Source organism: Amaranthus tricolor, chromosome 9, assembly GCF_026212465.1.
Source record: "Amaranthus tricolor cultivar Red isolate AtriRed21 chromosome 9, ASM2621246v1, whole genome shotgun sequence".
Lineage (NCBI taxonomy): Eukaryota > Viridiplantae > Streptophyta > Magnoliopsida > Caryophyllales > Amaranthaceae > Amaranthus > Amaranthus tricolor.
In genome coordinates this window covers 16511998-16525425 of record NC_080055.1, presented here as the reverse complement: position 1 = coordinate 16525425, position 13428 = coordinate 16511998, and the positions used below count along the sequence as shown (strand labels likewise).

At 35.0% G+C, this 13428-nt stretch overlaps 1 protein-coding gene across 6 annotated transcripts in view; it reads left to right on the top strand.

The window, feature by feature from the left end:
- LOC130824113 (transportin-1-like) overlaps nt 1-9908 on the top strand; it is a 39549-nt gene extending 29641 nt beyond the window's left edge. For 4 of the 6 annotated variants that reach the window (XM_057689001.1, XM_057689000.1, XM_057688997.1 and 1 more), the window contains 10 exons: nt 1655-1762; nt 3900-4001; nt 4140-4202; nt 4297-4371; nt 5973-6044; nt 6133-6257; nt 6675-6726; nt 6812-6880; nt 6961-7020; nt 9324-9908. In XM_057689001.1, coding sequence (XP_057544984.1) covers nt 1655-1762; nt 3900-4001; nt 4140-4202; nt 4297-4371; nt 5973-6044; nt 6133-6257; nt 6675-6726; nt 6812-6880; nt 6961-7020; nt 9324-9404 — 807 coding nt within the window. In that variant the 3' untranslated portion in view covers nt 9405-9908. The remainder of the gene's footprint in view (nt 1-1654; nt 1763-3899; nt 4002-4139; nt 4203-4296; nt 4372-5972; nt 6045-6132; nt 6258-6674; nt 6727-6811; nt 6881-6960; nt 7021-9323) is intronic. The other 2 variants (XM_057689003.1, XM_057688999.1) reach the window with 1 other exon arrangement.
- The last annotated feature ends 3520 nt before the right edge of the window (nt 9909-13428 follow it).

Below are 13428 nucleotides of genomic sequence, written 5' to 3'. Positions count from 1 at the left end.
AGTTTTTGTTATGGAAACAAATTCGTATTGAAGTAAAGGACCGTTGAAATTTGCACATGACTTATGAGCTTAAAACAAAGTTGTATCAGGCATGACATATTGACGTGTACAGAGTTACCTGATTGACATGCCATTAAAATTTGCAATTAAGAAACAAAAGCTCTTGATTATGGTTATATTATCAAAGGAAACAACACAATAGTTTTATTCTTTTAATGAATGGGTTCCATGATTTGTTTGAAAGGATTTAGCTATTTACGCGAGTAGGGAGATCTCAGATGTTCAAAGAAGCTGTGGCAGATCTTGACCAATAAAACATATACCGAAGATCTTGAATGTCTGAGTGTAGAATTTTCATCGAGTAGTACAGACCTTACGGGCAATTTTTGAATCTAATTGACTAATTTGCGACATGAGGTAACGAACTATTAACGAACCATGGAAGAAAAAACTTCATTATATTTTGATTACATTCTAGACAAAAATCTAGGAACCACTACTTTATTACGGTCACGGTAAAAGTTGCGAAACTTGTGATTACGCAGTCAATGCGACATATATTTTTCTTGCGATAAAGTCAAAAGTAAGTACCATATGATGAACTACAAATTCACTACACCTTAATCTAAGTGCACAAACAGCCAATCCAAAATTCACTGCACTCAATCTAAGTACAAATACACCCACTTGCCTACTTATTGTCGTTTTGATTTTGGACCATCTTCTCAGAGTACTTTGTTTAGACATTTTTCATCTTCATAATTCCCAATTTTCATCGTCCAATTATGAGTACTTTGCTTAGATTATATCATTCCAGAATCTAAAATTAAAGAAAAAGGAGAAAGATATAATGATATGGCCTCATAAGTCTATGAAGACATGAAAAGCAATATGATTGATGCAATTAATATTACGGGCCCACACACTCTAAATTATCAATGCTATTGCTCATCTTCACTAATTGGGCTTGCAATGATAAACATTCAATTGCCTTTGTTTGTAGTCTAATTTGTATTTTGAGGAGGCCTCGGAGGGTGGGTAGAAAATATAAACTAAGCATGAATTTTTTGAAGGGCCTAGCCCCACTAGGTCGTGATTGGCCATTGCAGTGTAACACCTTTTTAATAAAAGCAGAAATGTATCATTTTATACTCCTAAGAAATTAAATATTGGGTATGATGATGATGGTTGATAATGATGATGATGATTATGAGTAAGAAATTTGAATTTGAAGATTTAGGAACATTATTTGACTAGTTCTTCATTTATTTAAATACTTTTGGTACCATGCGTCTAATGAGCTGATGAGAGTGAACTTGACGTCGATACTGCACTAGTGTTTATCTTGTAAGAAATTTAAGCTTATTGTTTGTTTTTAGTTGCATGAAAATGCTTATGAATATATTCACAGAATAATTTGTTATATTTTGAAGTATTTTTTCCTTAGTCTATAATTTGGACAATAACTGGAATTGATTTGCTCTTGTCGATGTAGTTCTAGATAGGACAAATGAAATACAATCATCTTTATGAACAATCTGTCATGTTGATATGTTTTGGTTTATGTAGCCGACCCCATATTAAGAACTAAGGATTTGATGCTCCTTTTGTAAGTGATGTACTACTACTAAAAATCATTATTATTCATGTTTAGGTTAATACGAGTTCTGCTGGTGTTCAGTATGACAAAGATTTTGTTGTGTGCTCTCTTGATTTGCTTTCTGGACTGGTAGAGGGCCTTGGCAGTGGCATCGAGAGTTTGGTAATCTTTTTACTTTGTCTATTGTACATTATTAGATTGATTTTTGTAGTTCTTAAGCTTTTCTTGGTTGTCAACTAATCCTCGGCTACCCCAATCGCCAAAAAACAAAACCATATACACGCACTTGCAAACAGAGAGATAAGATGAGAGATAGCACTCCTTTTCCTCTAAAGTTTTTCTTCACTCTTTTTCCTTTAAAGTTTTTCTCAAAGTCAAAAACATTGGAAATTTTCTAGGTTGTGGTGGGATATTAGATTGTTGTGTTTCTGACTATTGACTTTCCATTGCTTGAGTGATGGGATTTCATAGATGTTAGTTAAGGACTAGTGATTCTCGGCAGTTGGCACTATGTAGTGGCTCTAGTCTCTGAGCAGGTCGTGCTAAAGCTCCATTTATTGGATCCGGTCTTTTACATAAAATTCTTATTAAAGAAATTACAGAACAAATATTGATCCTTAAATATGGCCATGCAGAGCGCTCAGTATTTCAAGCTTTTTACGCTTGCCGGATTACTTTGTTGCTTCTCGTTGTTTTCTCCCTTTTCCTTTCCATTTTTGGTTTTCCCCTTTCTCAAAGGTTGCTTTATATTCCAATGGTCTGTTCACATCTTCACATTTCTTTATTAGTGCTGAAATACTGATGAAACAAACACTTTCCTATTTGTAGTTGTTAACCAATTAATTTTCTTTCATCTGCAACTTTACATAAAGAAAAAGTGCACATAATTTAATAAGACTTTTGAATGTATTCCATTACAATCCCATCAATTGTTGGTCCCACTGAAGTAAGGGACATAAAGCTTATGTGGATTCAAAATAAAGCACCACCAGATGGGCCTAATTGAAAGTGCATTATCTAGATTCAACAATCCGGTAGTGCTGCAGACAGAAAATAAAGAGCCAGTTGCAGTGTTGCACCTTAATGGAATATCCTAGAGTCATTCCATTTTGAATACATCAAGTAAACAAGGTCAAAATGTTATAGGCTTTCCGTTCATTATTGTTATAGTCAACGTCCTAGTTTCTAGTAGCTCCAAGGTTACCCTGATGGTGTTATCTTAGAAGGCTGAAATCAGTAAGGAAGATTTGAACAAGGGCGTCAAGTATCAAACATAGTGCAAAAGCAAGGTTGCATTATGTCTTATCGGCCGAGTTGTTAAGGTTTTCTAAAATTTAATAAACCAATAATACCCACATTGTAAAGGTGTAAAAAATCGTGTTCTAGGTAGGTATCTCATGGTTCTACATATATTGGTGATATGAAAAGTACATCACCCACTGCGTCATCATGACCCTTACTGTAAGTGTGACCAAAAACAACCTTTTGTACTATGGTATCTATGTAGATGTAATGGTCTTCAACTTCATGATTATATTTGGATCCGAAGCTGAACAATGGAATGTTCCCATTTTTTAGCCTTCTCACTATTGATAAGTCTAATGGGGTGCGCCATGTTTGTGGAGTATTTATCAACTCCACAAAATGCAACTCTTAGTTAAGGAAGAATTGTTGTGGTGCTTTATTGAATGGAGTTGAATATGAAATTTGAGAACCCCCCTCCAAATTCTTATAGGTGTGAAATGGCGCTGAAATTTCATGCTCCAGCTGTAAAAGTAATCTTTGTTTTCTATATAAAAGCTTGAATATTAGTCCTCTCCTGGAAAAACTAAAAACAATATATATTCTGAAACATTTTGATCAGATTGGCGAGATGGTCAATAAGTTTGGTTGTAATCCTGTTCAAGATGATATGTGTCTTTGTCGCCGATCGGGATTTGGTTTGGAAAAGCCGAAAATGTTTTCAGGAAATTTCTGTTAATGGTGAGATGGTGTGCAGCTTAGAAAGGTTCTGATTTACCACTGGTGTTGTGCTTCGTAGAAGCAATGTGGATGATTGTGCACAGGACTACCAAAGATGTTGACGAGTTTTATCTTGCTGATAAAAAAAGTTCAAGACAAAATAGGACAAAGAATGCATGCTTTTGTTAACAATTGTAATGTGAACAACTATTCTACCTAATGATTGAAATCCCTCTTGGTTCTTGGAGGAATCAAGAGCCATTTGAACAAGCTGCCCATCTCTTTCAGCTGCTGTTTACCTGTATCACTAATATATTATGGCGTGATTTCTCAACAGGTGTCACATAGCATATTGAGAGATCTGCTTTTGCAATGTTGTGCAGATGATTCTCCTGATGTCAGACAGAGTGCTTTTGCACTTCTTGGGGATCTTGCAAGAGTAAGTACTCAATTGTCTTTGCTTATTTGAATGATTACATTTCAACAATATTTGTGTGGCTCTTCGTCTTGTGAATTTCCTGTATTTCCCTCTTTCCAGATTAACTATTTCTACTACTGACTGTGTATTTGTGGATAGGTTTGTCCTGTTCATCTTCACTCTTGTTTGCCACAGTTTCTTGATATTACAGCAAAGCAGCTGGTAGGTTGATATTAGCAAATACTTTTGAAATGTCTAGTTGCTGTCTTCCATTGTATGATTGTATCTAATGTATCTAGTTTTTCATCTTTATTAGGAAATTTCCGAGCTGAAAGAAACGATTTCTGTAGCAAATAATGCTTGTTGGGCAATTGGTGAATTGGCCGTTAAGGTATGTTATTCCCTTTCTTGTACCTAGAGGACTCCTCGGACATGTGATTGTGTCTAGTCTAGCTGATGGCTTTTGCAACAAGCGTACGTAGAATTCAGTTTAGTTGAAATTTATATAGGGAAAAGCTTTAATCGTTGCAAGCTCTTCATCCATCGGAAGTAGTCTCTTCAAATTTTGTTACCCTATCAAAGTTTGGGCGCCGCAATTTTGTTTGAAGATGTGATAATGGCCCTCACTCAGTTTTTTAGATTGAAGCAGAGCGGTTTAGGGGGTTGGGGCTATTTTTAGGACTTCATAAAACTATATTTGTATGAATTATCACACATGAAAAATATGTAACTTGGTCCATTTTCCTTGTACCCGAATCCAATAATAGGACGGTGTCCGCGTATGCAGTCATGGTCTTGTAGCCCTAATTGCTCCTATGATCTCCTTACACTTATCCTTATGTGATTGTAGCCTTGCTTCTCAAGGTGTACATCACCCTGTAATTGTTCTTTGGTGTGTACTATGATTATTCCTCCATGACCAATACCAAAACACCACTTGGGTTTCTCTTCCAAACTATCCAACTTAATTAATGAAATAAATTAAGTCCCAATTTTCTTGGTGAACACAAGTCACCCATTAACCTAATAAGCACAAATGAAAGAAACTTAAATGCCAAAAATACAGGGAAACTAGTCAATAAATATCAGCTTGTAAGAGTTGAGCAACTTGATTTTTTCTCGAAACCTTAATGAATGGAGTAGAGTTAGGGATTTCCATGCTTGATATGGAGTAGCTTGATCGCACTTTTAACGTTAGTTGGCTTGCTCAATAAGCACCCCAAACTCAACAAAGTGCAAGAATAAGGCACATCACCGCATTGTGATCGTATCATAAGGGTTTTTGAGTTTACCGTGACCCAAATATAGGCCTATTCACTTTCAAGTCATCCGGACCGCAAAGTTGAGCGAACCCGATTGATTGCACTTACAAGCAATAATGAAGAAAATGGTATCTTACCGGAGTGTACTTAGATTACATAATTGTCAAATGAAAATATACATTTAGAATGACAATATTAAAATATGTGAGGCTAATGATACTATGATAATGATAGAGGTTGCAAAAATGGAGTAGAAAAGTAGTTGTCTCATTTTGTTTATCTAATATCTTATGTTAATTGATTTCTCCCTATTCATGATTTATTTAATTTTTTGATGCAAATGCATCAATATATATATATATATATATATATATATATATATATAGATATATATATATAGCTTAAATGTAAATATAGCTTAAATGGTGTACATACTTCAGTGGCAATTTTGTATATAATTAGACATTTGCTAAAAGGTATACATACATGCATAAACTATGTACATATTCTCATGGCATTTTTGTAAATAGTATGAACTTTTTCCTTTACAAAAATATGTACACCCTATAAAATAGTATATACACCTTTTTCCACAAAATGTATATCTTACTCTGGTTTTCAGTTTTCACCACTTTAATGGTTTTCATCTGATTCTGCCCCTATATATATATATATATGCGTGTGTGTGTATGTATGTGTGTATGTCTATATCTAAATCCTGATTTTCCAGGTTCGACAAGAAATTTCACCAGTTGTAATGGCAGTCACCTCTTCCCTAGTTCTAATACTTCAGCACGCCCAGGTGACTGTCTTTTTCTCATTTGTGCGACTGTGCAAGGGTCTATTCTGTTGTTTTTGTTGTAGATAATTTTGATTTTTACTATTCTCAGGAGCTTAATAAGTCGCTTATAGAGAATGCTACTATTACTCTGGGAAGGTTTGCCTGGGCCTGTCCGGAGCATGTATCACCACACATGGAACTTTTCATGCAACCATGGTGCAAAGCATTGGCCATGTGAGTACCTTTGCCAGAGTTCTCATAACTTAAGATTTATTTTCACAAGAAAAAAAATGGAAAAGAAAAAATGTCTAATAGAGTATCTTTTCTCTTTCTTTGTTATTACTGTACCCTTCTTGCATGAGTATTGATATTTTATTGACTGATATGGTTTTAAGGATGCTTGTGCCTGTTTGATGCAATTTAGAGCTGGGTGTGTTAGGAAATGATCAGAAACTAGAATACTTTGATTTAGAAAAAAAAAGAAAAATGGAAACAATGCCTATAAGTGACTTGGCATGGGGTAACTATATATTCACTAATACACCAGTTTGCGAGCGCCTATTTATTACATAAAAATAAGTAAATAGTTTTACTTGTAGTGGTAAGTAATTTGACTTCAGACTTTCTGCTAATCAACTAGTTTCGTGGCAGGATTCGCGATGACATTGAAAAAGAAGATGCTTTTCGAGGTTTATGTGCGGTGGTTAGTGTATTTATCTTGGTTTGTTAATTCTTGTCTGGCCGGACATTGTAATCTGTTATTGATAGATTTATCTTGCACCTTTCAGGTTAAAAAGAATCCTAATGCAGCTTTGAGCTCACTTCCCTTTTTACTGAAAGCAATTGCTAGTTGGCATGTGAGTATAGTTGCTTTTTGCCACTTAAGTTATTAGAATGGTTCCTCCAGCTGTTTATTTTGTTGCTTCTTTGACTGCAGGAAATTAGAAGCCCGGATCTGCACAATGAAGTCTGCCAGGTGATGCATGGCTATAAACAGGTCTGCAGTGCCTCAGTATCTTAGTCTTTTATTTATAAAGTTTCTTAGAGCTGTGATTAATACTCAATAATTGTTGAGAGAATAAGACAATTTAATTTGTGTGAATGATGTTAAAGAGAAGAAATATGTGGATAAGATTAAAGAAAATAGTGTTTCTATTAAAAGAAATGTGGCAAGTTAAATGAAATGTACAAAACTGATAAATATAGCAAACTCAGAAGGACGAACGGAGTATGAACTCCTTTATGATAAAGTATATTGTTAAAATTTGTGGATGGTGAACTGACTATGTGGCACTTTCTAGCAGTACCCTTAAGAATTTATTTATGTTTTTTTATTTTTTTAATATATTTTATCTATTATGCTCTGGTCATTATTAGCAGAACATAATTTCCTTGTATGATACTCCTTTTGTCCCATTTCATTTGCACCTCTTGACAAAGGTGATAATATTAAATTTTAGTTGATGAAATAAGTGGATAAGATTAAAAGAGAGAATGAATTTGTGAATAGGATTAAAAGAGAATTGTGGAGACCATTACCAAAAGAGGAAAGAGGGCAAAGTTTGGGGAAGAACTTTAAATATAAATGTGTGCAAGTTAATGCTTAGGAGTAATTGAATATTGTGCTTCGACATTTGTTTGATTTACTGTATTGAGCTTAGGCCGGTAAATAGTATCCTAGTAAAAAGAGAATTGTGGAGACCATAACCAAAAGAGGAAAGAGGGAAAAGTTTGGGGAACAACTCTTAATATAAATTGTGTGCACGTTAATGCTTAGGAGTAATTGAATACTGTGCTTCGACATTTGTTTGAGTTACTGTATTGAGCTTAGGCCGGTAAATAGTATCCTAGTAAAAAGTTAGGGGTGTATGATTGGGTTGGAATAGAAGTAAGATTTCAAGTCTAGAAAATTTACTACTGCAATACTCCATCATGCCCTATGGCATAGTTACTCGGATTGCGGAATGGAGCCATGATCTGCAACCCGGATCATTCGTTCTGGATTGTGGGTCAAATGCAACCCTAAATGTCATCAAGTACATTCCGGTTCAATGGCTCATATATGGCCTGAAGATTGCCATTTTTAGTTCAAAAACAAAGAAAAAAAAGTAGGAAGCTGGTTGTTTTCATTTTCATGAAGAGAAGAGAAACAGTTTAAGAGACAGTTAAGAGAAAAAGTATAGAAGCTGAGAAGAAATGACGGCAGCTTACAAACTATTATGTTTTTTTAGGGTTTTTTTTTAAAAAATATTTTAGTCTTTTACAATCTTCAATTGGGCTTGACCCAATTCTTTCTTTTTCATTCTTCACAAAAAGATAATGTGATCTACAATTTGTTTGTTTTTTCCTTTTCCCTTATTTAATTATTTCCTACTCTAATTTTTTTTACTTTTTTTAATTATCGTTATTTTATCCAAAACCTTTTATTTTAAATGTATAATTATAATATCAAGATTGTCAATCGTTCCTGTCGTTCCGTAGTCACTTTAGGTAACCGTCCCGTGTCCCCGAACCTGTCCCAAGTCCCGAACTATGCGTTCCAAGTAACATGGCCCTAGGGGCTAGGGGTATCAGTTCACCTGAATATTTTCATGCCTTATTTTTTTTTAATCAAATCCTCTACTGTACTTGTCTTCTCAATTAGGAACCAATTGTTAGCTCCGTACTTCTCCGTCAGATCCTCCATGTTATTGCTTTAGCAAACATTTTGGTTAGTTTAGCAGTAAATATTCCGAACTAAAGTCTTGTTATACTCTAGCAATATGTCTCCCCATTACATGTTTTCCAATATTATTTACTCCAAAAATTGTTCACCCCAAACATTTCCTTCGACTCCAAGCATGCCCTTAAGAGTTGTTCCCTATGCTTTTGGGCTGGTGACAGAGTTGAACTAAATTGTATAACCCTAATATATGGGTTAGAGAATAGTGATTTTCAATGCGTTTAAAAAAGAGGTTTTGACAAACAAGGATCTGCCTTGGTATGGAAATGGATTGGGGAAGAGATCGGGAGGGGAAATGGAATGATTAGTTTCTATATTTTTTGTTTAGAAATTATATCATTTGAATTGTGAACGATTTGTTGGCGAAGTAGAATCCTGCTTCTCCTTCCCTTACCCTCCCTATTGTTGCTTACAAACACACCATAGACGCTTGGATAGGCATCATACGCCAGATGCATCGTGTATTTGTTTTTAGAAAGCAGTTCTATTTGTGTCCAGTGTGCACATAATGTCTTGTATATGGCTGAATGATGACATTTTGAAGGCATAAAATTTAAGCTTTGTTCTTGAATTTCCAGTTGCTCAAGGAACAATGGGACCTATGTATTTCGTCTTTGGAGCCGCAGGTGAAGGACAGATTGTCGAAGTATCAAATATAGAGTTTGTCGGTATTCAATTCAGATGTCATCGAGGTTTTGACCAATTCAAGAGTTTGCTACCGCATTGTGCTTTTGAATATTCTGTCATTCAAATTCTCATATTTTATCGGTGCTTTGATTCGTTCCATGCCTAGACTGGTGATTGCAATTTTTGGTAAAGCAACACAAATATTGAGCTCGAGTGCTATTGAATCTGATCCCTACCTCTGTGCGCAAGATAGTGATAGGAGCTTGGCGCGGGACAATACATGTGTAAACTGGTCATATTATTATCTTTGATTCATAGGGTTTTGGCTTATCTTGTATTTAGAGAGAAGGTCATGTAATATAATTTTTGTGTACATTCTTCACAACTTACAGTTAAAATTCATTTTTCCCATTCATTTGATCATGTTGGTCGGAACAAATACCGGTTTTCTACATGTTTTGATGTATGTTTCGATATACATTTTCCTACAATATTTGGTTGAGTCTTAATAGAATTCAAGGTGCAAAGTTCATTCTTGCTCGACTTATTATTCAGAGTGTAATTTCTTACGTTTCTTTTCCTGGGTTTGCCCCGTATAATTTAGTGTTTCCTTCAGGTAGCAAATAGAGCAAATGATCTTGACTTGCTTTTTAAATAAATATTGTACGATGATGGTTATGCTGGTCATAGTCTATCATCAGTATCTTTCACAAGTTCGTATCCGTTCGTATCCGGAAAGGGAGGAAGATAGCGAACATACTATATATGTACCCCTCCAAGGAGAGGGTGGAGATATACTTTGCAAACAAAAGTGAGTGACACAAAGCTCGCCTGAGGAGGCACTTGCAACTAATCAAACCACATTAGAATTGTAAATGTACTTTAACAAAAAGTGAATGAGTAGCAAAAAAGGGTAACTAAGTAACTGAAATAGTAACTAAGGTAGAAATGGGTAAAGGGATGAAAATGAGAATGAGTGACACTCATGCTATGTCTTCAACTATTCATATCTTTGGCCAGGTCTTTAGAGAGATGCAACTCCATCAAGTCAATTTTTATTTACTCTTCTCAAGTTCTGTTGGGTCTCCCACTCCTGCTCTTCACTAGGCTTTCCATTATTCTCATTGGTGCGTTCCTAGTCTTCCTTTTCACATCTATAAACCAGCTCAACCTGTTTTCACGCAACTTTGTCGACAAAGAGGCGACTTCAAACCCCTTTCTCAACTCTTGGTTTTTAATACCATCCATCCTTGTGAGTCCAAACATCCATCTCATCATCATCATATCTGCTATATTCATTTTTTATTCGTAGAACTTCTTTACAGGTCATCATTCTGTCACATACAACATAACAAACTAATGACTACTCAGAAGAATTTAACTTTTAGTCTAGTAGGGAACTTCTTATCATAAAGCACCCCAATGGCCACTCTCTACTTTAGTCAGCTCGCTTGTATGTGATGGATTAGATCTCCGTTGAGCTCCTTATTACTCTAGATAACTAACTCTAAACACTTAAACTTGGTTGTTTAGACGACATTTTTCCTAATATACAATTCTAGATCGTTTTGCTGCTCCATCCCACTGAACTTGTAACTCAAAAATTATGTTTTTGTACGACTTAAACGCAACTCTTTACCTTCTAGAAACACTCCTCTAATTTGGTGTTGGCCTCCTTAATAGTTTCTCCTACAAGCACAATGTCATCAGCAAATAATATGCACCATGACACAGGTTCCAAGATAGATTTTGAGAGCTCATAGAAGATTTTGGCAAACATGAAAGGACTAAGTGTTGATCCCTGATTTAAGCCCACTTTTACCGAAAAAGGCTATGTTAATCCAATTAGTATCTCAATGCTACTCGTGGCTCCTTCATACATGTCTCACATGGCCTCAATATGCATCCTCGAAATACCTTTTGCTGGGAGGCTATCCCAAATGTTTCTTGGTATGCTATCATAATCTTTTTCCAAATCGATAAACACCATATGCAAATTCTTCTTCCGCTCTCTATATTTCTCCATCAACCTCCTCAGAACATGAATAACTTCAGTAGTTAATCTCCTTGGCATGAAAACGCATTGATTCTCTTTGATCTCCATCTCTTTTCTGATTTACCTTTCTATTACTCTTTCCCACAAGCTTATTGTGTAATTGAGAAGTTTGATCCTTTATCTTTTTTTCTACCTCCTTATTCCATTACCACAACTCCTTAGGGAGGGAATATTAGTCGATCCGAAAAAGATTGAAGTAGTGCGAGACTGGCCTACAAAATTGGAATGTCATTGACATCCGTAGCCTTTTGGGATTGGCTGGGTATTATCAAAGATTCATTAAGGATTCTCTTGTATTGCCCCACCCTTAACTTCTTTGATGAAGAAGGAGAGGAAATTCAAATGGACGAACAAGTGTGAGAAGGCTTTCCAATTGATGAAAGAAAGATAAACAACGACACTAATATTGACCTTGCATTGCTTGATACAACGTTGGAATATTCTATTTATAGCGATGCTTAAAAGCATTGTTTGGGTTGCGTGTTAATGCAAGATAGGAAGATGATCGCTTATGCGTCCTGCTAGTCGAAAACCTATACAGTGAATTATTCGACGCATGACCTAGAATTGGCAGCTATTGTGTTTGCATTGAAGATTTGGCATCAATATCTATATGGGGTGAAGTGAAAGGTATTCCAGAATCATAAGAGTATACAAATTTTTATTTACTCAAAGTGATATGAACTTAAGGCAAAGAAGGTGGCTAGAGTTAATTAGTGATAATGACTTAGAATCGCATTTCATGAGGGTAGAGCAAATGTGGTGGCAGATGCGTTCATCAAGAAGTCAAATCATTCGCTAACATCTTTAATTGTTTCTGAGGATTTGAGTAAGGAATTCAATAGGATGAATGTAGAAATTATCCAAGAAGGTGAATTAGAATCCAGTTTGAGTGCATTGTTAATTCAACCAATATTCTTTGAGGAAATCATGACTAAGTTTGTTAGGTTGAGAGAATAAGTTAAGGAGGAAAAACCGAGGAATTTTTGGTTCACGAGAATGGGAATTCTTCGATTCAAGGGAAGATGGTGTGTTTCCGATGGTTGTGACTCATTGAAAAATGTATTATTGAATGAGGATCATAATTCCAAATACTACGTACATCCAAGTGGAGACAAAGATGTACCAAGATATGAAATTGATGTGTTTGGTGGTCTGGAACAAAGAAGGATGTTGCATAGTTTGTAACTTGGTGCATTACATGTCAAAATGTCAAGAGTAAGCATAAGCGACCGGAAGGATTATTACAACTATAAGGGAATCCTGTTTGGAAGTTAGATGATATCTCTATAGACTTTGTCTTTGGAATTCCTCACAGTAAGGCAGGTGATGATACTTTTGGGTTATTATAGACCGTTTGATTGAATCGACACAAATTATTCCAATGAATTTCAAGTGGGATGTGGACTAGTTAGCTCGTGTTCTCTTGATTGAGGTTAGAACTTAAGTTTTATTTAGGCTCTATAATAAAATTTATTTTAAGTTTGTGCTATTACAAAAATGTTCTTTAATAAGCTTTTATAAATCATCTTTAAAATATTTGAAATTGGATTGTTTTAGAAAAAAAAAATTTGAGTTATGGACAATGGGGAGCCAAACCACTTAAGAGTGTCTTGTGACATTCTTTCTCTTCTTTTGCAACTCGTAGAATAAAACATCAAGACTTAATTGTTATGAACACCTATATATTCTCCTAAAATTACTCATTTTAACAAATTTTATTTTTTTTTCACAAACTTCCAGTTTGGCTAACGACATTTGAGTAATTTTCTTTACCTATTTTTCCTCTTTTATTCTTGCTTCAATTTGTTAGTATGATTATCTTGTTTTTCATAATTATTTAATTATTATATTACTATCCAATTGTGTGTTCTTGTGAAATTTTGAAATAAATATATATATAAAAGTTCAAGTGGTCTTATATGCGAATTGCGAACCATGTGAACTTTATATTTGGATTTAATGATCAAGATGTATGCGGAAAGTTTTCCATTCTCTTA